The sequence below is a fragment of the Pagrus major genome, chromosome 6 (genome assembly GCF_040436345.1).
Source record: "Pagrus major chromosome 6, Pma_NU_1.0".
NCBI classification, from domain to species: Eukaryota; Metazoa; Chordata; class Actinopteri; order Spariformes; family Sparidae; genus Pagrus; species Pagrus major.
Window position 1 is genome coordinate 28,825,831 of NC_133220.1, and position 25,792 is coordinate 28,851,622.

At 40.9% G+C, this 25,792-nt stretch overlaps 1 protein-coding gene across 2 annotated transcripts in view; it reads left to right on the forward strand.

The window, feature by feature from the left end:
- The first annotated feature begins 2,137 nt into the window (after positions 1-2,137).
- LOC140997785 (nuclear receptor coactivator 3-like) overlaps positions 2,138-25,792 on the forward strand; it is a 32,400-nt gene continuing 8,745 nt past the window's right edge. For both annotated transcript variants that reach the window (XM_073467813.1, XM_073467814.1), the window contains exons 1-9: positions 2,138-2,195; positions 20,220-20,287; positions 22,411-22,515; positions 22,786-22,946; positions 24,077-24,177; positions 24,398-24,572; positions 24,715-24,906; positions 25,198-25,284; positions 25,608-25,751. In XM_073467813.1, the coding sequence (XP_073323914.1) occupies positions 22,430-22,515; positions 22,786-22,946; positions 24,077-24,177; positions 24,398-24,572; positions 24,715-24,906; positions 25,198-25,284; positions 25,608-25,751 (946 nt within the window). In that variant the 5' untranslated portion in view covers positions 2,138-2,195; positions 20,220-20,287; positions 22,411-22,429. The remainder of the gene's footprint in view (positions 2,196-20,219; positions 20,288-22,410; positions 22,516-22,785; positions 22,947-24,076; positions 24,178-24,397; positions 24,573-24,714; positions 24,907-25,197; positions 25,285-25,607; positions 25,752-25,792) is intronic.

A 25,792-nucleotide genomic window follows, 5' to 3' on the forward strand; every position in this document is an offset into this window, starting at 1 on the left:
TAAATATTCCTGGTCGCTTGCTGGCCTGTAGTTTGACTCAGTAATATCATTATTAATCTAAACTGCCAAAGAAAATGGATTAAACCATCAGAAAGTTGCATAAAGCAAAATGTTTCTTTATCCACTACTTGAGACTTGTACTTTTTGTGATCAATCACCAGGGACCACTGAGACTTTGGTATAAGTAATCATTAGACATGGGCATCTAATCCCTAAAAGGAGAATTCAGAAGTCATTTCAGGCATTTTAAACAGAAATATAATTTTGTTTAATTTTCCACTTAAAAATGTAGTTTACATGCAATGGATCAGAAACTGATTGTCAATGAAAAGGGAAACATTGAGAAGAAAATAGGCCTACGGATTAGGCCTAAACCAGCAGTTGATAACACAATGGTTTGTTTTACTGAACTTTAAAGACAAAAATTAAACTCACAGTATCATGTAATATAGAATACACAATGTCCGTTGTTAAATATCTATTGTCTTTGCAAGTAAAGATGCTTCTTTTTGCTTTATTGCATCTGCATTAGCCTTGAGAATTTGGGGGATGGGAATGGGTTTGGAGCAAAGAAAGGCATGCTGTTGGCTGTTTGCAGGTAAACCAATCTGAATACATTAATGATTATGGGGCTATCTCCTGTCCTTTCAAACTGTTATCTCCTGTCCTTTCAGAGTAGAGAGGCTGTGTAGGGAGGGGGGATGGGATAAAGTGTCTCACACTCACTGAGGGGGGAGGTCAGTTTGCCATGTTTTGTGGGGGAGGGGGCACAAACAGAGGGCCACTGGGCCCCTCTTTGGGTCTCCGTGGAATGTAATTGAAGCTCTGTCACTCAGGCACACATACAAACAGACCAAAAACACACACACACTCAGCAAGGTTTTTTAGTTGTTGTTTTTTTTTTCACTTTGGGTGATTTTATCATGTCATGAACCATTACCTTTACCATTACCAAACCATCTACATTGATCTGAATTTAGCTATATGTAGGCCTAATCATGTTTTGTATCAATATTGCTTATAATTGTATGAGTGACTTCCATATTTATAAGCTGTGTAGCACTCCAGTGAGGACTCTATGTCCTGCCAAAAATTGCAAAGTAAGAGTTCATTTTGTGAAGTGGTGGCATAACCTAAAATGTTGTGACAGTGGCGATGAACTTCATGCTTTCTCAGCAGCTATGTTTAACCAAACAATCTGTATGGATATTTCTGTCCTGCATACACACCTTTACATTTTGTCTACCTCAATGTTTTGATGCTGATTGCAAGAGAATTATGTTCAGACAGGAAAGAGCAAGTAAGGAGCTAATTGCCTTGATTTGAATGTTGCCTCTTCTCTTCCTTACTCTCTTCAACCCCTTTTCTGCTGCTCTCCCTCTGTCTTTGGCCCTCCCTCATCGGTAGTAAACATTTAAAGCTAGTGTGCCTGAGAGATCACCATGGAGCTACTTTCCTCAATACTCTGTGGCCACTCAAGGGCTCTGATATGACTGACAGTGGACCCAGAATCTGTGAATTAACGGGCTGCACACGATAGTATGTAGCCTAGCCAAGCCACGGAGACCATAAATCATGATTGCAAATTTATCTTCTCCAGTTTTATTTATTCCTGCTTGATACAGGCAGCATTACATATCATGACTGATCCTGTCAAATTGCCTGGATATTTATACCATGCTTCTACCTCAAATAATATTTACATGTTTTCCAAATTCGAAATGCCCACTTGCTTTAAATTATATTTTAAAATAACATGTATATATATATATAAATATTTTTAAAAAATAACTTTTTATTTTACATTTTGTGAAAAATACTCTATGCAATTATATTTATATTGAATAACATAATAATGTAATACTCTATGGCTTTGATAAATCATTTGCATAAAGCTGCTTTTCTGCCAGCCTATAAATACATTTTTAAATCTCTCCCCTAATAATATCAGTGACTGCTGCTCATATCGCCTATGGGTATTGGTGTAGTTCTTTCGCAGAGCGTGTCACACTGATTGCCGCGGCTTGAGAAGGAAAGCGACTCCATTACCCAGAAGTCCTGTCGCTGTGCTACAAGCTGGCTCCCTCCGCTCTGGGAGTGTTTCGCATTTAAACAAACACGGTCCTGCCGAAGATGGCGGAGAGTTTGTAGAGGCGTAAAAGAAACTGGTCTACTCAATGAAAGCGTCGAAGCCGGTGAGTTTTCTGTTAATGGTGTATAATTCGTTAAAACACAAGTTTTGAACTAATGCTAGTGTGTGTTTTGAAAGCGCAAATTTGTCACAGAGGCAGTGTGTGTGTTGCTCCGCTTCCGAGCAGGCTGTGGTTTTAAAGCTACCGTGATACAATGAACCACCTTACCACTGTCCATTTGTTATGGAATGTTTCTCATCATATTATTGGCTCCGAAAATACAAATAAGCTCATATTTGACGTGAAGCCTGGCTTGATAATGTGCCATTCGTGTCGGCTACGGTGTTTGTTGGTGTCCCTATTATCCGCTAGCTACAAAGTTTACGAGATACAGCCTCTCAGATTCGCTGGGGTGCAATAGCCTAGCTGTTAATACTCAACACTGCCTGTGAGTGAACTCGTTTGTGTTTCAAAACGTTCGTGTTAACTTTGCAGCACCACTAGACTGTGTTCATTGTCCGCAACGCAGCCGAATAGCTTTGGGCATTGTGTTTTCTTTTAGCAGACAGCTTCGGTTAAAATGAGAGCTGCAGAAATGTACAGCTAATGTTAGTTACACCGCAGCAGTAGTTGTACTGGGTTACAAAATAAAAATAAAAGCGTGTATTGCTCGTTTGTTACGGGTGTGTAGCCTCCACCATGAATGTAAACACACTTAAACACGTTTAGAGGACCTACGTTTTGTTTGTAAAATAGTTGTCTTGCCTTTAATTTGCACCACAAAATGCAACCCAATCTAACATATAACAACAAACTAATTCAGTTGATGTTAAATCACGTCATTTGAAAAGAAAAATTATGGCTTTTATATCTTGGTTGGTATTAAATGTATAATGTTAACCAACTTGTATTTACCAGTACATCACTGTCCCCTACTGCCTACAACTAAACTTGAACTGTCTGGCTCGGCATGGCTGCTCTGGAGATTCTACAGCATCTGTTATTTATTTTCATGGCTGTAGTGAGATTACGTACTCGTGATTACAACGGTTGGTATAATGACCCATCACAGTATGATAAATGTTGGTTTTCACCGCTGATAAATCATATTTAGGTTGCATGTGTGTGTGAGAGAGACAGGCAGACTGGCAGAGGGAGATGGATGTGTTTCAGCGCAGGGGAGGATGAACACTTGCAGGGTTCAGGTAGAGTCCAGGTTTGCTTTCTGTGTGCTCGACAAGGTGTATGCTGCTGAGATCTCAGTTGTTGTTTTTTTGAGGTGGCAAGAGGACATTTTTGGAGAGCGTGCTCATATGTAGGCAGACAATGAAGAGGGAACTTAGTCATTCCACTGAAACGGTTGAGGTCTAGGTGTGCTGTCGCTCTCTTCGCCTGGGGCCATCCCTGCCAATACTTGCAGGTATTTACAGCTCAATGCTCATTTCCATGCAAGAGTTTCTGAAGTCATCGAGGCATTTTTGTCATATACTGCTACACACATGGTCTAACTACTAGATTGTCACAGGAATTTTTCCTGCAAATACGATTATTGAGATTTTATCTCAATAATGTGAGCATTTAAATGGCGTGTAGCTGGGAATAGGCATGTGAGAATGGTGCTGCTGGCAGTCGTCAGCCGTCAGATGAGCTAACTTGTCTTTATTTTGAGTCTGATGGAATGCCATTACTCAAGCCCACGTATGTGGTATTTTTGTAAGTGGTAGAATGACCACTGTGGGAACCTGTCCAATGAGCTGCTTCTGCGCATATTCTTGGCAAATGGAGCCCCCTGTCCCCCATTCTCTGTCCCTTTATCTACCACTTTCTTTCTCCCTCACACAGGGTGTCAGGCTGCGTTAACAATGAATCAATCTTTGGGGGGATTCTTTGACTGCAGATGGGGTGAAGAAGTGACTGGGATGCATGGCTTTTGCTCTTTGTCTGCCGGCCCCTGTGCTCTCAATAATTCATTAACTTATCACTTTTTCTCATGGGACTGGGAGAAGTCTCTCTGCGCTGGCAGATTCTGTGGTTACATCACATCGCCTGATTGATAATCGAATGAGCTTACATTAAGTGCCGTTGCTGATATTTAGTAAATACTCACAGAGGTTAGTTTTTATGTTTTATATTTTTGCATCCTGTCAACAAAACTATAAAAATCTAAAATATTTTGACTTGATAAACTGATAAATCTGTGGAGCAGGCATGGCAGATAATAAAAAAAAATAGAATTGGCTGGCCGGCTGTATGAATTTATTCAATGACATCTGTGACTACTCATTAAAGATGGATGTTTGAATTTTGTCAATTCTGATTTTGTGCACTGATTCCAGTTTCCTTTTGAGCACCATGTCCAGCCCTTTCTAAGTTCAAACTGCACTTTCTGGAGGCTGAATTAAACATAGTGTTTCTCAGTGGAGCTCTTATAAAGTTGGATCTGTGTTCAAAATGTAATCTTTAAAATAATTAAAAACATATAAGACAAGAATTTATAAACATTTCGCAACACTTGCTGCTGACTTTTAAATTCTGGCTGGTGTCAGAGAAAGGACGAAAAATAAATGCAGAGCTTTCCACTTTTGTTTTTTTGGTATCTGTCTCTTATCTGTCCTCGTCAAGCTGCATTTTTGCATCCCTGATGTCTGAATGGGTGGCATTCTTTTAGCGTTTCGTCAGCCTGTGTGCCTACAGAGAGTCAGAGATGGTGAGTTTCGTTTCAAGTAATTGCCAATTGGTCATGTGGTATGTGTTCAATTTAAGATTAATAGCAGCGTGGGTGAGCAGTGGCTCTGTGAGCTCTCTTGATGACAAACAGAGCTGAAAGGAAAGCCTGATTGTTTCCCCTAATTGAAATATGATTCCACGCCCTTGGTACCTTTTTTGTTAGGCAGCAGTACAGGTAGTGTAGTCAAGGAAAACCCCAGAGTTGTGGCCTCTGGCTGATAAGTTTTAAGTAGCACAACATCTTTACGTTTTCCAGCATTCGTTCTTTTCTTCAATGTTAATGTGATTTACCTTGGCCTATTTCTAAGTATTCAACAGTTGGATTCTCTGAATCATTGCTCTTTACCATGAAGACTCGATTCTGACTTGTCAGTGGAGGCTGTTTTTACAACCAAGCTTTAAAAACACAAAAGTTTCCTGCGGTCAGCTCAAGCTCTGTAAAACATCCTGTTTAGTCCCCACATCTCAAGGTCACTCAAGCACTGACAGTGATCCGCATTTGTGTTTGCTAAAGTGCTCATACCACACACTGGTGTGCAAGTACTCAACAGGTAGGTTGGCTTTTTCTGCCTACCTCTGTTGAGCTAAATATAGAAACTCTGCTCAACAAGACAGTCGTGTTTCCTCTGCTAAAATATTTACAGCTACTTCGCCCAAACAAGTGAGAGTGAGACGATGAGAGCTGCTGAAACCAGATTTTTATTCACTATTCAGAGGAAGCCAGACAGCTGAGTCTCAAGTCAAGCGGTGCAGTTTGCACTCTGACTCTATTTGAAGTCACATCTCATTCATCCCCTCGGTCCCCTCTTCCTCAACTCTGAGGTAATACCCAAGTGTTAGGCTAGCTGCGCCATATGTGAGCCATGCACACTTCTACAAGCCAAACGGGCAGCCTGAAGCAATCATTGCACCCAATTCCAGTTTATAACCAGCAAGGATTTGGAACAGTTCACTCTCTGTAGTCCTCGTTGATTGGACGAAGGAAAGAGTTTATTAGGGAAGGGGGTGCCAAGAGCTTTGTCCCCCTCCCCTCCTTGCCCTTCCTCTTTAACTTCAACTCCCCCTTTAACTTTCGCTCCCCCAGCTGAAGAATGCTCGTAAAATGGGTTCACCTGAACAAGCCAGTGGGAGGGTAGCTCCCCGGTCTAGTTTTGTTACCATTGTAAAATGTTAGCAAGACCTTGTTTGTGTTTTGTTTAGGGCCCCCTTTTATAAAAAAAAAATGCTTTGGGGGAGAGACAGCAAGGGTGAAAAAAAGTTTGGTTTGTGAGATAACTGCTACCAGATGCTGTCTCTGTCTGTTATTCAGCATAAAGAGAAGGAGAAAGAGAGGCTGGTGAAGAAGGAAAGAGAAAAGACACACTGTCATTTCTGGATGAACTTCCCATCTTCTTCATGGACACTCCATCTTCTCCCAATTCTCTGATTTTCTTGTCCCATGTGTACTCTGCCTACTTCAAATACGCAAGAATTTAAAAAAAGATTTGTTTGCACAGGCGAAATAGTAAGTTTGCAACCAAAACAACAAGGAGTTTTCTCCTCGACCACAGCTCTGTCCAAAATCTTCACAAAACGTACCTTCTTTTGCCCTCAACACTGCATCGCCTGTAATTCAACAGTGTCAAATGGTTGGTTGCGTTTATTTCCTTTGTTTACATTTTGTTGCTCTTTCTCCCGGTACATCTCTGAGATGAAACAGTTTAATGTTAGACTTATGTGGCAGTGGGGTGGGGTTCCCCGGTCTCACTGGATTGAGAGGCAGCTGTGGCAGGCATGGTGCTGCAGTCAAAGTTGTAAGAGGATATGTGCACGTATGTAACCACGCAAGCTGGGACTGTAAGGGCACTGAGCCCCTCCTATCTTATAGTTCACCTGCAATTAAAAAGGCCCCTTTAATTAAAGTTGCAGTAAGTGAGCAGACATTTGCTCACAGCACTGTGCTAGACAGCAGTTTAAGTTTCCACAAGTTTGATTCTACTTTATTGCATGCTCGAGTTCAAAGAAAAGTCAAGTTGTGAATGACAGACTTCCACGCCATCGTTAAAGGCTCCAGACTTACTACAGCATGTCAACACTGGCAAGGCATGCGTCAGATAATTTATTATTATCCCTTTTTTCAACAACACTCTTTTCTTAATTGGGCTGATTTTTTTTTCCCCTTTTCTCGGTGAAGTGGAAAATGTGCTTTTCACCATTACTGCTTTTCAGTATGTTGGGTGACGTCACCCTGTGTATGTGGCGAGTCGTTAAGGCAACACTCTAATCAAAAGGTTGCCGCTCTGGAGCTTACCGTTGTCCTCAGAATAGCCGAGCCAACACTTGCCTCCTGACATTGCCACACCACATCAGGCTTCGCACCAATGCGCTCGTTTATATAGAAAACAACACTCACTAAAGTTGGCCACTCAATCCAGTATTAAATTTGGAAATGGCTCGACGTTTGGCTGGTGATCACCATGTTTCCATTCAGCGCTTTGTCGTGCTCATATATGCTCATCTATTTACTATTGCCATACTTGAACAAGTGATTCTATATGACTGCAGTATGACTAAAATAGGTCAAGTTAAGGTCCCTGTTTAATTAGCACCAACCTAATAGTCTTTACTACCCCGTTTCTTGTGGCCAACATTCAGCATTATTTAGAGCAATTTATGAGTTTGGTTTTAAGTAGAGATGGCAGACTTTTGACAGTTGTTTGGGCCAAAAACACAGTCAGTGGGGCAGATCACAATAAGTGTGTATTGGCCCAATGTGGATGAAGTCAACCCACATGGTTTGGTAAGCGTCAGTAAATTTCTTTTGACAGAGCAAAACATTGTAATAACAAGACAGTCACTGCGGGATACAAGGCTTACTCTTCAGTAGTTTTTAAAAATGAAAAACAGACTAGAAGATTCCTTACCCATTTTTCAGGAGACCTAAAGTGTGTACAGCAGTTGTCTTTTATGACTTGCTGTTTTCTTAGTTTTTTCATCAATCTCATAATTGATAATCTTACTTTTTGCAACCAGTTCCTTATTTGTACCTTATTTGTAACTTAGCTGAGGAAAAAATGGTTTCAGTGCCACTTCTGAATCTTAGTATGAGTTGAGCAGTACATCCTGCTTTATTATTTGCATCACATGTTAGCAGCAGGATATATCTTTATTGCTTCCATGCAAATTTCTTACTAAAGCCAGTGCACAAAGAAGTATATCATCACAGTGAACTCCACTCATGAGCTTCAGGGCATGTTGATCAACAATGCACTTTGAGTGGACCATTTAAAAAATGTCACCTTTCATGATTTGTGTTGTGACATCCTGTAAGATACAGGATACGGCATTTGCCTCGCTCTGCAGGTGTGTTTCTGTTAATACGTATTTTGATGTAATCGATCCAGTTCAGTGAAATAATTTGGTAAATTAACTACAGATACTCATGGGAAATGTGTTCATATTTCCATAGCAGTGCTACAAATAACATGTGCTTACATGTTGCTGTTAAGCTTTTTTACTTGGCATTGGATGTGTCTAACAGGGACCAGTTCTGAGTTCTTCTGACGGTGACATAAGTAGGCTGCAGACAGTTTTACAAGGGCAAATTGTGATTGAGATTTTGGCCTCCACAATAAAACTTGACCAGTTCCAGTGTTGATGCTTTGTGTTAAGTCCGTGTTCAGGTTCAGTTTAACCAAGATCAGCGAGGCAGGATTTTTTCATTTGGTCTCTAATATGAACGGGTATGATTACCTGAGAAGACTGTCAACATTGTGTTGTTGTTTTTTTATTTCTGGCAAAAACCATAAATAGATGTATGCACTTTTCTATGCTGCTTTAAGAGAAAAAAACTCAAAAACAACAACAGTAATACGAAACGTTTAAAGGCTCAACTATGTCGGGTCCCAACAGCAGTTTGACAAAACTCTGATTCTAACTGTAGGAAAATGGTTGGTCTGTGGACTAGAGCCCAAGCATGGATTTTTTGGGGGTAAAAATTCTAATATATGTATATTGGCAGATATTCAGAATATCTGCAAGAACATACATTTTTTTGCAATGATCCTTTCTAATGTGGTTATCAACACCTATGACAATGATACATCTATAATGGAGATGGGATATTTTGCAGTTTAACAATAAACTTCAGTCCAAAATGACATCGGTGCACTGAAACAGTCAACTTTACTGGGAATTTAATAATCATGAATTACCTCAAGCATCCGTTTTTCTGCATTATGTTCTGTAAAAAAAAGTTTTCATATCACACTTTTGGATAGCAGATACGGCAATACTGATATACTGGCTGGGCTCTACCATGGACAGCTATAGCAGACATGTTTTATTTAACACAGTTAGGTCTAATCCAAGCCACCTTACAGTATGAAAACATCACAATGATTAACAGTCTGCAGTATGTTTCTTTTATTCATTATACTTTTGGTTTGACAGTTTGAAAGTGTCTGAATCCATCAATTTGATTTCACTTTGAGCAGTATTCAGGTCTGCAAGAACATTGAACCTGAACTTTTTTCCTTCTTTCTTTTTGCTTGTGGGTAAAAACTAATACAGCAGTTTGAAGCAGAGACTAGAGTGTGTCTGTGTGTGTTGTCCTATGCCTGCTCCCTTACAGTGTGAGGGACTTGATTAGCAGTGCAGACTTAATCAGTCAGCAGATGGGAACAGAGTGCAGTGTCATCAAGACAAAAACAAACCCACAGTTGGATTATGGCTCGGCATGTGCGTGTGTGTGTGTACATGTGTCTGGTCAGATCGAGCACCTCTGATTTGATTTCTAAACAGATTCCTGTGTGTTATGATACAAGCTCAGCAGAGCTTCTCCTCTCTTTCTCCCCCCAGTTTGCTCTCTCTGGCTGACTTTCAACACTTGGTCCTTGTGACCCCTGTATCCCGCCTGTCCTCATAAGTCATTTAAACACACTTTTAATAATGTTAACCTGGAACTGAGCGGCATGTGGTGGGCAGAGTGTGTGGTAGGCTCTGAAAAGCAATGAAGGAACATAAAGAACGCCAACCAAAGAGTAAAGTAGGAGACCCTATAAATTGCGCAAGAATTAGGTTTATGTCAGGTTTTTTTTATAATTCATAATTCTACAGGTTTTATTGCACTGGGCTTGAAAAGTAGAAGATTACAATTGTCTTGTATGTGACAGAAGGTAATATTATCCATTGTTCTCTGATTTTTAGGTAAATTCTGCCATATTGTTTTTTGTTTGTTTGATTGTTTTTTCAGGTTGGCCATTCATCACCCGGGAGATAAGGAGGTATTTATAGTGGAGCTGCAACTATTGTATTGTGTGTATAAAGAAAAGTAGCCACTATTTTGATAATCGATTATTTGCTTTCAAACATCTGCTTCGCTTCTTTAATGTCAGGATTTGCTGCTTATCTTTGTCATTTATGACATATATAAAAAGTCTTTGGATTTTGGACACTTGATTGGACAAAATAAGCAATTTAAAGATGTCACTTTAGGCACTGGGAAATTGTAATGAGCATTTTTCCTATTTGTTTGACATTATTTAGACTAAATGATTCATCATTTAAATAATCAGCAGATTAATCGATAATGAAAATAATCAATAGTTGCAGCCCGAATTAAAAGTTTTCTAATAAAGTGCGGCTGTGAGGATTAAAAACCACAGCTCTGCTCCTGCTCTCCGTTTCCCCTCGTACCTCATTTCTGGAATCTTTTTCACCTAGGCTCTGTCAACACATGAAACTGGCCAGTTGAAAGAAAGGAAAAGGAGTAGTAAGGGGAAAAATGAGAGATGGGAGGGGGTGCAGTTGTGAAACTGGCGTCAGACCATCTTTTGAGTGGAATTCTTTGCAGGGGTCAGAGTTCAGGCGCGGCAATGTGGCTCTGTGATTGGCTGAGGAAAGGTGAAATGAAAACCACAGTAAACTTTTGACCCCGGCGCAGGAGCTCTGCAGGAACGCCCAGCCCCAGCTCTGCCGTGGTGGAACAGAGCCCGCTCTCTTCCTGTGTTTACTCCACCAATCCAACAGGGACGGTGGGGAGAGGAGGGGGGAGGGAGCACAGAGAGGGAGGAGAGAAAGACACAAGAGCGGGAGGGAGGGAGGGAGAGAGAAAGGAAGGGAAGAGAGAAAATCGTCAGAGCTGCGCTGCGGTCTGAAAATGAATATCTTTTTTTACTGAGTGGCACAGTTGAAACGTGTACACAAACACTGCTGCTGAAGGGCAAAGATACAACCAAGGCAGTTTTTATGTCAACATGGTGTCATTTCAAATACTGCCAAAAGTTAATACAATGGTTGACATGTCTTCACACTAAATTATCTGAGGTTACATGAGATTTCTCCTGGTTGCATCTGCATTAGTGGCTAGTAGGAATGTGTGTGTTATCAGACTGGGCAGCATGGCAGCTGATCAGGCCCTGGTGCTCTGGCCCTCCAGATAAAAGGCTGTTTAGCCATTGATTAATGAACTAATTTCCATAATATTAGCCTTCTGTGATCGCAGCCGCCCAGATTTTCTTTGGTCGCTGTGGTCTCCTCTGGACGACATCGTGTCCTCGCTGTTACCACTTCGACATAAACACCAACATGTCAAGCTTATAGAAAATAAAGAGGTGGAAAGAGATGCAGCGGTGCTCTGCCATGTGTTAGCTGGTTGAATCTGTGCCCGCGTGTGTCCTTTCCTGTTCCTTTCTGTTCTTTGTCTCTATTAATGATGGATAGTTGTAGGAGATGCTTGTGTGACACACACGCACACACACACACACACACACACACACACACACACACAGTGGAATCTGCCATCTCTTTGTTTCCACCTTCATTTATTTTCTCTGGTTTTTCTACACGTTGCAGTTTGTGTGAGAAGTATGGGGAGATGCACACACACACAGTCTGTGTGAACTGTGTGTGTGTTGTGTGCGCTGGGCGCGGGTGGGGGATGTTTTCTCTAGGAGAAAAGCGATCTTATGAAGGCAGTTTCTCTCTGCTTTGAACTACCTTCTCTCCCTCACCAGATTCATCTATGGGCATCATGTACACTTCGAGGAAAAGCCAACAGGAAAAATAGCAGTTTTGGGTTTTTATACTTCAGCTGTTTTCTATGTGCCCCTTTTTATGGGAAAATTTCTAATATAAATAGCCTCAACAGATCTTGTTTTGCAGTAAGTGTAAATGATTTGCAGATGGGCTGAGCAGTTTTTAATTCTTCTGATAATTCACCCCATATTATTTTTTGCTTTAATGTCTGACATAGATAATTAGATTTGGAAACCGTCTAATGTATAGAACATAGCTGACTTATAATACTTTTATTTATTTATATATATATATATATAGATAGATAGATAGATAGATAGATAGATAGATAGATAGATATAGATACACACATATGTAGGGTGTTTGATTGGTCAATCAAATTGAATCTTAGTTGGATCTTTACAGACTGAGGTTTCTTACTGATGCTTTTCTGAAATGCTTCACAAACTGTATTTCTGTCTGCTTTCCCAACTCCACTTCCTTGTCATCTTCTCTCACATTTGCGTCACCACCAGAGTTTTGAAAGGTGTGCTTTATTCCAAGGTGAAGTGCTCCTTGTGTGACTTTAATATTAACTCTAAATCAGTGACGCTTGCCGAGGCTTTTCATTTGAAAGACTTAACTAAGTGAATGAAATTCGTAAAAGCAGACATGAAAAGAATTTGTGTTTTATTTTTGGCTGTTGATTCACAACCCAGACATGGTTTGAACGGACCTTAACATTAAAAATGATGCAGAAGAATAAAGAGACAGAGACGTCTCGCTCTACTGCCAGACACACAGACAAACGAAGGGACATAGCCTGTGTTTTCAGTCTGGTTTTTAAGCCTTGCTGGAATTTCACAGCTGCACCTAAATGGAGGCTTTCTCTGAACAATTTACAGCTTCACTTTTTCAAAATCCACACTTGTGCACACATGCCTGACATATGTCCTCCTCATCCTCATCCCCATCCCCAAATTTCATTGTGTGGCAGTACTCCCCATGTCGCTATTAAACCGTCTGGCACCAGTGTAGTCCCACTACCCCATGTTTCATTAAAATCATGTGTGATGCTGCCAGGAAAACAGCTAAAAAGCAATATTCACCAACAACAAGGTTGCAATCGAGACTATGAAAAATGTTTGTTTCTGGAAGTTATCTTCCCTGAAAATTGAGGGGGAATCCCCACAATGTCACGATGGAAGACAGCTGCTAAACTAAGTGAAATTTGGTGCTAAATTATATGAAGCAAAAGCAGTAATGTTGTGAATGGTTCCTTTGTTTTTCCTGCCATCAAGTAACAGTAAAAAAAATTATTGGTTCCAGCATGGATTTCATACGTGTTAGATGCTGTGTTTATGCTACAGCAAGGATCCTTTTTCAAGTTAACTTTTGATTATCTGTTCATCAACACTGCAGCACTAATTAACTATCTTAAGATTATAGTATGTTATTATTGTACAGTACTTTTGGTTACATATATATCTATCACATATCTCACTATTAGTCACTGAAGTGAAGATGTAAGGACGATATGCTAAACCCCATCCCAGGACATTGATTGTCAAATCATAGCTTTTCATGCCTCTGAATAGAAAACACAAACGCAAAGGTGCAAGGAACATATTTGACCGTGTGTTCGTCTGCTGTCAATATTCGCATTCAAGACTAATTGTATGGTGATTATTTGATTTGTCACTCCATCCGCATTCATTTCCCTCTCTTTGTCATGGCCTTTAGAGCTAGTTCGTGAAAAATCGCTACTCACAGTGCTTTCTGAAGATTTGTTATCGGCCTATAATTAAATTATAGCTGATAAATAGAGCTAATATTAAGCGAAATTGCTTTCATTGGCTTAACAAGTGCCACATGTACACATTTTGATATAGTAGGTGGTGGTATGCACCCTTTTAAAATTGGTTTGCAATCCGCCATTACACAGAGAAGAAACCGCTGCACATGGGTAAAGCCACACATCACGAGAGCCAATCCCATTTCTTTGCTCACTACATCTTTAGTGTTTCTTACCCTCAGTGTGGATAAACTATAGGTTATGAACTTTTATAAAAAATGAAAAAATGTGAAATTATTGGTTATCTTATCGGTACCTGCCACCTGCAGGTAATTATTGGGTATCGTTTTGGCTGAAAAAATCCATATCGTAAATCCCGAGTGCTAACCAACAAAAGCCAAACAGGATCCTCACATTACAACATTTCCCTTCAGCTGTACGCAGTATGCCACAGACTCATGAAGCAATCATGAAAAGGTTGTTTTATTTGGATTTATGTAGTTTCACCAAATTGCACAATTAGTTTCACAGGATTCATTCAGTTGAGCATCATTAACAAGTTTCACAAGCTGCTTCTTGTTAACTACTCATGAAAAGTATTTTACTTCTACTACAAAATTACAAAAAGTGGTTATAAAGACAGCCCATCCTGTAGTGTGGATGGAGAGCTGAGCTGAGCTGTAGCTGACATTACAACTGTCTGTTTAGCTTGTGGGGTCCACATCTCCAAATGGTTTTTCTTTTTGCCTTGCACATGCAGGTTTTCATTCAGGACTATGTGTCCATGTAGCAGGGTTCCTATCTTATGTTATTCTTTCATAGTTTTTAGCTATTTTTTTATTTTATTCATGACTGAAGTTCAAAAGAGCCCAATTTGCAAGTTTGAAGGATCAACATTTGGATTCAGAAAACCATGGCTTCAGATTTTCCCAGGATTTCCTCTTGAATAAAGACATTGAGGCTGGGGTTGATGTGAGCGCCAGTTGCACTTAACTTAAAGTATATAGCTGGTTGTATGCTCAGCAGGAGGTGGAGAAGTTCTTTGAAGAAAAACAGGAAGTCATTCTGTCCTTTTGTTTCCTTTTTGCTCTTGATGTCCCAAACTCAAGTAGACACCTTTTGTTGCTTTATTACCTTGTGCTGTCTGTGTGTGTGTATGTGTGTGTGTTTCAGTGCAGTCAAGTAATGATGCTAAATGCTTCTGGTAGCTGATGTCTGCCTTGATTTTGAAAAGAAAGGGTTGCACTATGGTTTCAGTAGTACAGTGTATTTCCCACAACCTCAAACCCTGAGCAGTTTCTCACTCACACTGTTACAAATAAGACAGTTTGAGCACATGTTTTTTGGGTGTGTTTCTGGGGGTCTATAATTGTGTGTATGTGTGCCCCACTTTGTCTGATCTTTGTTTTGGGTAGGCCAGTGTTTATTGTTGGGCCTGCCACTCATTGTCTCAGGGAGCTCAGATTGCAGGCTTTATTTCAGGCCGAGCAGGAATGTCCTCCTCACTATTCTGGTCCTGGCTGACTGACTGACACTGCTGCCATTCTGGCTTTTTGCCAAATGCCTGTATATTAAAATAGTGTATTTCTTGCATTATATAGTACTAATTGAAATGCTTTGATTCTATAGAATGAAGAAAAATCTACATCATTCATTAGTATAGTATACATGAGTATACTTGTGTATTTTTATTAGCATCATAACTGAAAGCGAAAAGGCATTTTTAGTTTTAGGGATCCACAAGAGTGATTGGTTCTCACGTCTGGTAGACTTTCTGCTGGTCATTTAATGCCAAATGACTTAAGACACTGGCTTGTTATTCATCCACCGTATGGTGTGATACCAGATTCATGATAGCCGTCAACTAAGCATGACTGTCTTCAAAATCTGCTGCATGTGCAACAAATCGGCTAATTTAGCTAGCTAACATTAGTTGCCTTCCATGTTTGCTCTTGGGGAGTTGGGGAGATACAGCTTGTCACTCAAATGAGAAATGAGAATAGCTGGTCCAACTTAAAAGTCAGTCCACCTTAAGTGAGCCTGGGTCCAAGTTCTGACTCCCACCTTCACTTAAATCAGCAGGTGGCAAGCAAGACACAGGAACTTGGCTTGGGTCCTGAGGAGTTTTAGCATCTATTCACCGACAAACAGCCTAAACTGTCCACACTGCTGCATTCACAGCTGTACTTCACACCTCATACTCACTGACACACACACACACACACACACACACACACACACACACACACCCTCTTTTACTCTCTCTCGACCCCTAACTTGCTGAAGTTACACACACAACCTCTTCAACCTCTTTCAAATCTTGAAAGGTGTTCGCTACTTCTATAACATATTTTAGTTTAAAAACATCTTTAAAATACATTTTAGAACGTTTCCACAATGTTAAGGCACTGCAGGGAGTCAACTTGGGCCTGGTGAACAATACGCTGGTGGAAACCCTGCTCATTGAGGCTACAGAATCACTGACATTTTTCAAATGAGATCTGTGCGTAAGATTACCCTGTGAAAGAAACAAGAATCAGGGGACAGATTCTCTCCCTTCATTTACTCAGTGAAGTCATATTGGATACTAGAACTTTAGGCATGCAATACTTTGTTTGATGATTATATCTCCAGTGACATTTAAAAACTTGTTCTGTAACACATGATTGGTACAGGAGTGGTTGCTATGATGCCTGGGAAAACCCTCGATTCCAATAATGTGTGTCAACAAATGAAAAGGGAAAGGGGCAACAACGGTCTGGGAAAGCTGTGGAATACTCCAAAAACACCTGTTTGGAACATTCCACAGGTAAACGGGTTCATTGGTAACAGGTGATAGTATCATGATTGGGTATAAAAGGGGCATCCTCGAAAAGGCTCAGGCGCTCACAAGCAAGGAAGGGGGCGAGCTTCACCACTTTGTGAAACACATGATTGTATGAAGGTTAATACTACATGGACTCAGGAATGCTTTGTAAAACTGTTTGTTTTATTTGCACAGCCGCACGTTCAGATCCCAACTCTTTTTTTGGAACTGTGGTGGTAATTTTGATGAAGATTTGAGGAGCCAAAAGTCCACGAGGTCAATGGGGTTTGTAGCACACTGCAAAGTCACTGCTTACTGTCACATCTGACCAGCTCAACAAGCAAATTCACTGTCAAAGCTCAATCACTGCCCATTATGAAGAAGCACTGTCACCATTTAATCATTTCAAACTTATAGATATTGTTCCTGCCTACTTTTACATTTAACTGTTGGTTAGGTATTTTATGGCTATAGATATATATATATATCTATAGATATATATATATATCTATAGATATATATATATATCTATAGATATATATATATCTATATAGATATATATATATATATATATATAGATATATCTATATCTATCTATATATATACTGTATATATATATATATCTATAGATATATATATATATATACTGTATATATATATATATCTATAGATATATATATATATATCTATAGATATATATATATCTATAGATATATATATATCTATAGATATAGATATAAAGACTACTTTTATTCATACTGACAGGTGAAGAGCTGCATTACTATATTTAACAATCTCTGAATTTATACATTCAAACACAGTGGCAGACAGTAAATATATTGTAGTATATAGAAAACATGGTGCGAACACAGCCTAGAAGATGCCTGCGATCTTTGTAGGTATTACTCTGAGTGCTCTCTCAAAACAGACCTGAAAGCAACAAAACCCATAACTTTAGTTCTCACCCTGACAGTTACTCTACTCAACAACAGACAGCATTAGACACACGCAACTTTCTGTTTCACTCCCTGTTTCACTTTAGCTTCAATTTTTTGTTGCTTTGTAGTAACCTTACAGTACATCTGTAAGGTTGTGAAAAGCATTCATACGTTGATACTTTTTCAATCTCATACATAGATATCAATATTATTACATGTGTGTTGGTATGTGTTAAGTGTTTTTTTCTGTCTTAGCACAGTGTGCAGAAAAGAAAAAATATATTTTATTTCATGTGCCATGGACTTTTGCCTTTTAGCCCTGGTATGAAAAGATGTATTGAGTAATCTTTTTTTTACACTAGTATTGTATTCTGGTTTCGTGACAACCTTACATTGCGGTCTAACTTGTGTGTTTTTATTGGGGCTGCATTGAGAACTTTGCATTTTGGTTTTAAAAGTATTCAAAAGCAGATATTTAATTTTAAGGCAGTATATGACAGACATTCTGTTTCAAAACAAGTAGCCAACAAATTTACTTTAGGAGCTAATTCAAATTGAAAACGCTACCAGTATGGTAGCCATCACAATTCATACACTGTGTCTCCTCTCTTCTCCCCTCCCCCTCCTTGTTCCCCCTCCTCCTCCCTCCCTATTTCTACTCAATCTGCCTTGACTCCTCCTCCTCCTGAGGTCCATATTCATATACAAGATCTTATATCTCCTGGTTTGAATAAGTTTAACTTCCAGAAGTGACTTGTGCCTGTGTGGTGTGTCAGTAAATAAGGATAGAAAACGCAGAGGTGAAACAAGGCTAAAAATAATCATTTACATGAACGAAAGTTCATGCTTAAGTACTTTTATTTTTATTTCACTTTTTTGAGCATTTTTTTGTGAATCGTTGATTCGTTGTTTTGATGTTAGCAAGAGCCGACTCAGAATTATTAAAGCGTGCTTGGACAGTTGACAGAAAGGGAACACTTTTCTCTCTTTCTCTGTGTTAAATTATTCAACTGCAGCATTAGCTCAGTAGCAGCCCGGCGTTTAGTACTGATGTGATCAGTGGTCTGTGGTGGAGGATCACACACACACGCACACACACACACACACACACACACACACACACGCTGTGGGCTCAGTATGTTGCATGCTCGTAACTACTGCCTTGTGAGTTAGACTTATGACTAATAAGAATAAACCTTGATGGAGACATCATGAAAGAATTTTTTTCTCTTCAGGAGTTGAAACATTTAGCAAATCCAAGTTTTGCTGCTTTTGGGGAAAAAAATGTATCTGTTATTTTAATTACCTCCCCCAAGCATGTTATGTTTTCACCTGTGTCCGTTCGTTGGTTGGTTTGTCAGCAGGACTACACAAAAACTACTGAACATATTTCCACTAAACTTGGATAATGGATGGGTCTCGGCCCATGTGGAACCAGATGAAAGGACAGATCCAGGAATTTTTTTCTCACTGTCTAACATTGCGTGAAAAGGCGTTTTTCGACATGTTCGATAACTTCTCTGGGAATATTGCATGGATCTTGATGAAAAACATCTGGTGTATTTAGATGGCTGGTATCTATGAGTTAGTACAATTTGATGTGAATCCGGATCTAGCAGAGTTTTTTGTTGGATTAGGCTTGATTGAATTAAAGGGGACAGTTAAGCCTTGGCGGAGGTATGCGCTCCACTGCCTGTCATTCTAGCATGCATGTCCTTGGAATACAACGTACATTTTTCAATGAATCTTAAAGTCACATTATTGTAGTTATATTATGAAAAATGTGTATTTAGAGCAGTGAGATTATTAATAGATTTCATGAAGGCAAGAACAACTGACAGAATTATCGATGGCAGGATGACAGTGGGCAAGGTGGGAAGTTTTAGGAGCAGTTTGTACCCAAATACTGAAGATCAGGCTCTCAGTTTTTTGTTTTTTTTGTCAGGAGCCAATGACAGGTCCCATTGATATGAAAATGTAACTAGATATGAAAATGTGACTAGAAACAAAAACAGTAAGTGATTGTATCCGAGTGTGACATTGCAAAGGTTTTGAAATGAAAAACTGTACACAGATGTCAGAGACCAGCTCAAGAGAGACTCATTTGTGTTGCTTTGCTGAAAGCTTATCCAATTGCTCTGATGAGAAAACATTAAACCCCAGAGGGCCTTCTTTACTGTGATTATGTATAGCATTGCAAAGTACTGAAGGTTATAAGAGCTTTGACAGAAAGGTTAGGAGCACATGTCACATAGTGTCTGTCAAATGTTTAGTAGTACAGCACTGATTTTTATAAAGGAAGAGAAAGGTGGCATGGTCTACTTTTTAAGACACTACTTGCTTAGTTATGAACACAGTGAAGAAAGGTCATAATTTAGTGTTAGAAAATGTTTTATAATTGTTTTTTTGAATTGTCTGACCTGTGTCTGATTGTGGTCATTGGCACACTGTCTTGTTGTCTTATTGCTGAGTTAGCTGAGCTCTGATGGCCAGCAGCCATTGTACAAGGTGTGAGTAGCAACAAGGGCGACAGGGAACCAGCCTGATAAACAGAATATGTAAATAGGGTGGATGAGTGGCCACATTTCCAGGAAAGGGAAGTGATGACGCAGTGGAACGGGCTGAGGGGAGGACGCAAACAGGATGCTATCTGCTGTGACTTCCTGTGCAATTTTAGAAATCAGATTTTCCCATGAATTTCTGTGAAAGCAAACATGTAAACAGCTCGTGCTATTTTCTTAGGAAGTAGAGCAGGCTCGTTAATATCAAGTCATGTTGAGACATCCACAGTTCATGACCTTTTTTTGATCTTTTTCTGTTTTCAGGAGATGTTGAGACACTGAAGCGGCACTAGACCCTGGATGGAGCTTGACTGGGGCTTGTACTGGTCAAGGTGAGCATGTGTTATATGTAGAGAAACACACACTTATACACACACCCCAGGTGGAAAATCCATTAAAGATTCAGACCAGTTCAGTTTTAACTATGAGATGTAGTATTTCTCACATTGGCAGCTGCAATTTGTGTACCTGATGGTTTGTGCAACACACCTCATATTGTCCCTGAGCAAGTGTCACGTTGTCAAATGAAGCTGATTCAGGTTGGTGGCATACTGACAGGCCTGCTGAGACTGATTTGTGGTTGTGGTGGGCTGCTGCTGCTCAGTGTCTCACTCTGCTAGAGAGTTGTTGTCTACTTGGGTTGTCAGTTTTTAGATTTCAGTCATGTCAAACTTTTAGAAAGTCCAAAATGTCAGTGTGAGTGAACTAATGAAATATGCTATTGTAAAAGAAAAGAACAGTAAGTTGTGAGTCCCATGAAAAAAATAGTTGTTTTGGTAAAGTTTCAGGTACCAAAAAGACTTTTTATAAGGAAATTTAGTTTATTCAGGTTTTCTGCATGGCTTCCCCATGACCAAAGTAGAAACTGTGCTTCACCAATATGCATTCCCTGTTTTCATTAAGACCCCCAGCAGCCCCCAGCTCTGCTGTTTGTCCGTTTCAGGATGTGAGGCTGACTGAGGGCTGATGTCATCTCTCTCCACTGCTGCAGAGGTGAGCCTTAGGACAGAAACCAGGAGGGAAGGAAGAACGAGAGAAGGGAGGGAAGTGAGAGTCACAGCCGGAGCAGGATGGGCAGATTTAGAGAGGGGTGGTGAAAGGTAGACAGACAAGAAGCATGCGGTGCAGATTTATGGCGCAGAGTGCGTGTCTGAGACTTGGTGCTCTTCTTGTAGTAGTAGTAGTAGTAGTAGTAGTAGTAGTAGTAGTGGTGGTAGTAGTAGTAGTAGTAGTAGTGGTAGTAGTGGTAGTAGTGGTGGTGGTGGGTGACTGGGCTGCATGTCCTGGCCTGCCGTTGCAGAGCAGGGGTTGCATAATGGCTCCCATCCGTTCTTTTCCACTCTGGAATAAGCTCACTCTGTGTTCAAGAGTGCTTGTGTGTGTGCAGACACAAAGTCCAGGATAGGCTTGTAGTTGAACAATCTGGTTGCAGAGTCACACGCGAGAGCTTTGTGTGTGTCTCTGGGTGGGAATAGGAAAGAGCAGTGACCTTAGAAGCTGGGTACAGAGGTTTCCTCTAACATGAACTCTGAGGGGGTCAGACACAGGGCAATGCCAGAGCAAGAAAACAAGGGCAGGGTCCCCAGCCCAGTACTGCTACACCCAGGGAGGGAGGGAGAGAAGGGAGGGGCTGTCTTCGGATGGTATGGGGGGGAAACGGCAGTAAAAACCTATTGGAAGAAAGAACGGATGTAGCCTAGTATGGAGAGTAAAGAGAATGCGGAAGAGGGATAATTCTCACTAGTCCCTGAAATGCGCTGTGGAGCCTCGCCTGGATTGTTTCTAGGCTTCACAAGCTTCAGCAGTGTGCAGTTTTTCCCTGTGCAGACCCAGGCATTTAGACAAAAAGACAGGCTGCTGGTGAATATGTGCCTTGCTGGGACAGTAGCTCCTAGCACTCATCTTCCTACCAGACTGCGCTGCGACATGCCTGAACATGTAAGCATACTAGAAACGGTTTGTATATGCAGTGTGTACGTGTGTTGCCGCTGCTAGCAGAGTGGTATCATTCTAGCGGGCAGGCTGGCTGAACGCAGGATGACCCATCTCCCCCGAGGCTCCAAATCACTACATCATCATCAGTCGCTCCTCGCAGTGGAACAGATGAGATTTCACTCCCATCAAGCACTAAGCAGGAACCAAGGCTGCTTTACTAACTGGATAGTGTATTCTCATAAATCTGTAGGAATCTACAATCTACTCTCCCCTTAGAAGTCACTTCATTTATAACCTTCCTCAGTAGCTCTGGGATTTTTCAAGATTTGACCGAATTTGGCAGAATCTCTGAGTGGACTTTTGAGGGAACTTTCCAATCCATACTAAACCTTTGTTTAGTTGTACAACACACATATGTGTAGAGTGTATAAAACCACTCCCAGTTCAGTCTTCGTGATCATGTTGCACAATATGTTTGCGTGTGTGTGTTTACATGTATATATAATGTGTGTGCTTTCAGGTGCTGATATGCGCTGAACATGAGTGGCGTAGGAGACAACTCGTTGGAGCCGCTGTGCTCCGACCGCAAACGTAAACTGTCCACCTGTGACACACCAGGCTTAGGGTGAGTGCTGTAAATTTCTGCTAAGTGTCAATCACATACCAGTCCACTTTGTCTACTGCTGGTGTGAATGTCAGCAAGTGCACTGGGTCACTTCCTTCCTCCTGGCCTCACATAAACATCCCTACCCTCCTGGTCCAAATGTGTGTCTACTGCTCGCAAAATATCTAAAGCATCTGAGCCCCAGCCGTATGGCCTGCATACATCCGTTTGGGGGCATGGGGAGGTGAGGTTGTCATGGTAACGTGTCTAATCCCTTTTGCGCCCCGGCAGGTGTGACAAGCGTCGGAGGGAACAGGAGAGCAAGTACATTGAAGAGCTGGCTGAGCTCATCTCTGCCAACCTCTCCAACATCGACAGCTTCAATGTCAAGCCTGACAAATGTGCCATCCTCAAGGAGACCGTGAGACAGATCAGACAAATCAAAGAGCAAGGTACCAGCACTGTGCAAATTACACCCATACACTCCTGGTCATAAACAAAGCCACATACAAAACATATAATTTGTACCCTGCTGCAGGACAGATGATGCCACTGATGAAGTGGTGTGTTTGGTTCATGGCCAGGCTGTTTCAGAGTGACAGCCACCCTGGCTGTTTGTATTGCTGGGGGTAAACGAACACCAGTAATTGAAACCAATCCTTGGTAGTCATGGCTCAAGGCTGCCAGTGACAGTGTGTATCTGTTAGTGCCAAATGCTGCCTCTCTCTGGGAGGCTGTTGGGAGACACTGGTGATTCAGAAATCAGACCTTATAGAGAATCGCTCTCCCTGGGTCTTTCTCCAGTCGTTTTGCAGATTTGACACAAAGGAGGATATTTTCTTCCACCTGTTTTAGCTCTGTTGAGATTAGATATGTGAGGTTAAGTGGGTAAGGAAGAGAGAGAGTGAGCAATCACACTAGAATCTACCCAGAGGGTCACAGCTGGCTACTGCTGGCCCCGGTGTTATGCAGCCAGGTTGCTATAGTTACAGGATGGGAATGATGGAGGGCCGTTCTTTTTTTTTTTCTTCTCTTTTCTTTCTCTTGTCCAGTTAGCACACCTTTTCACTCCTCTTGTTTACACATCTTTGCATCATATTCCCAGGTGTCTCCTTTTTCTGTGTCAGTCACTTCTTTCTCAGTTCTGCTTGCTTGTGCAGCCTAGTTTGTGGTAGAAATGGAATTAAATCCAGTGTCATATTATTTGTTGACTTGCTCAACGCCACAGATGACCCCTATATAGAGTGGTATCTAACAAAGCCTCAGACACATGCTGATTTTAAAAATAGAAAGGCATGCTAACCATGCATCCATGGCTCATGCTGCCACCTGCTGGTCAGTTAAAAAAAAAACTACTTTATGTCCTAATGTCTAGGGAAACAGCCAACTGGAAATCATAGAAAGGTTGCCATGAAAGTATGATGTACAGTATTATCAGGGAAAATACTATGAAATAACATCTTTTATAGTGTGGCTGAAAACAAAGCTGTAAAGTACCAAATTGATAAAAAGCCAAATGAGAATTGATAGCTGTTGTAAATATCTCTTGATCAGTAGTGTGATGTTCTTCCTCTGTCCTCAGGAAAGAGCTCGTGCAGTGATGACGATGTCCAGAAGGCTGATGTGTCCTCCACTGGTCAAGGGGTCATTGACAAGGACCATCTGGGGCCGCTGCTCCTACAGGTCAGCTTACAGACAATCAACAGGGGGCAAAAGTCCAACTCCTATTAGCTGCTGTTCCATATGCTTGACTATCATTGCTCACTTTTCGCTGATAGAAAAGTCCCAGCTGGGTTGTAAAAGACCCAAAACCATAATCGAATAAGGTGTACTTTATGTTGTTATTTGCTTCGATAAGTCTTCCTCCATTCATCTCTCATTTTTGTGGCCCTGTTGTTCTTAGGCATTGGATGGCTTTCTGTTTGTGGTTAACCGAGAGGGCAGCATTGTATTTGTGTCAGACAACGTGATGCAGTACCTACAGTACAAGCAGGAGGAGCTTATCAACACCAGCGTGTACAACATCATCCATGATGAGGACAGAGAGGAGTTCCACAAGAATCTGCCCAAGTCCAATGGTGAGACATGGGTTTATACATGACTGGGTGTAAACACATTCAAGATCATATGTACCTTAATGTACACTCAAGTGTGGGCCCTCTCACATATGCGCATAAATGATTTAACACATGAATATCTGTTGCCTGTGTCTCTCCACAGCACCAAATGGGGCATCATGGGGTGGAGAGGCACCCCGGCAGAAGAGCCATACCTTTAACTGTCGTATGCTGGTGAACTTTGTTCATGGTCAAAGTCATGGGATGACAGAAGAGAGGCCTGTGGGGCAACGCTATGAGACAATGCAGTGTTTTGCACTCACTCAGCCTCGGGCCATGATGGAGGAGGGAGAAGGTAAAATGATTGTTAACAGCCTCGAATGTGTTGTTTGCTTCTTTTGTGTTTGTTTGTTAAAACACTTAAAGATGTTACAATGTTTAACATGTACACTTGTTCATGCAGAGGATATGATTTGAAGTAGCAGTAGGCTTACACATAGTGTGTTGCTGTGGGTTGTGCTGTATTTATTGGTCAATTTGTACTCAAAATTTGCAAATAAAACACACAAGTAAGCTTTTGAATGCCTGGCTTCTCCTCTGGTACAGTCAAATGAGGAATTAACATTATGCTGTCTTTCTTTGTCAGATTTGCAGTCATGTATGATCTGTGTGGCACGACGCATCATTGCAGTAGAGAGGACAGAGAGGTTTAGCACTCGCCATGAACTGTCTGGTAAGTTGCCACTGTGTTAAAACATATAGATGCAAGTACTTTCCCAGAGTGTGGTAAATTTGTATACTTAGGCACACTAGCTAAGGCCCATGTCAACTTAGACATACATAGACATTAAAATACCCCACGTATACCTTCATTATAAATACTGATATGACAATGTGACTTTTCAAGCCATGTCGTTCTAGATATTTGAAGCTGTACACCATAGAGTCTCAATACATACTGTATTAGGAATATACACTAGCTCTCAAGTAATTTCCTTTTTACCACCACTAGCCATTACTGTTTGTGTAATCCCAATGATGCATTTTCTCTTGCAGGTAAACTGATTGAAATTGAACAGCAAAGCTCTCTTCACACCACTATGCGTCCAGGCTGGGAGGACCTAGTGAGGCGCTGCATGCAGATGTTCCTCCATCGAAGTGAGGGACAACCGTGGTCCTACAAACGCCACTATCAAGATGGTATGTAGTCCTGCGCCTCCCTAACTTTCCTTGTCAACTTT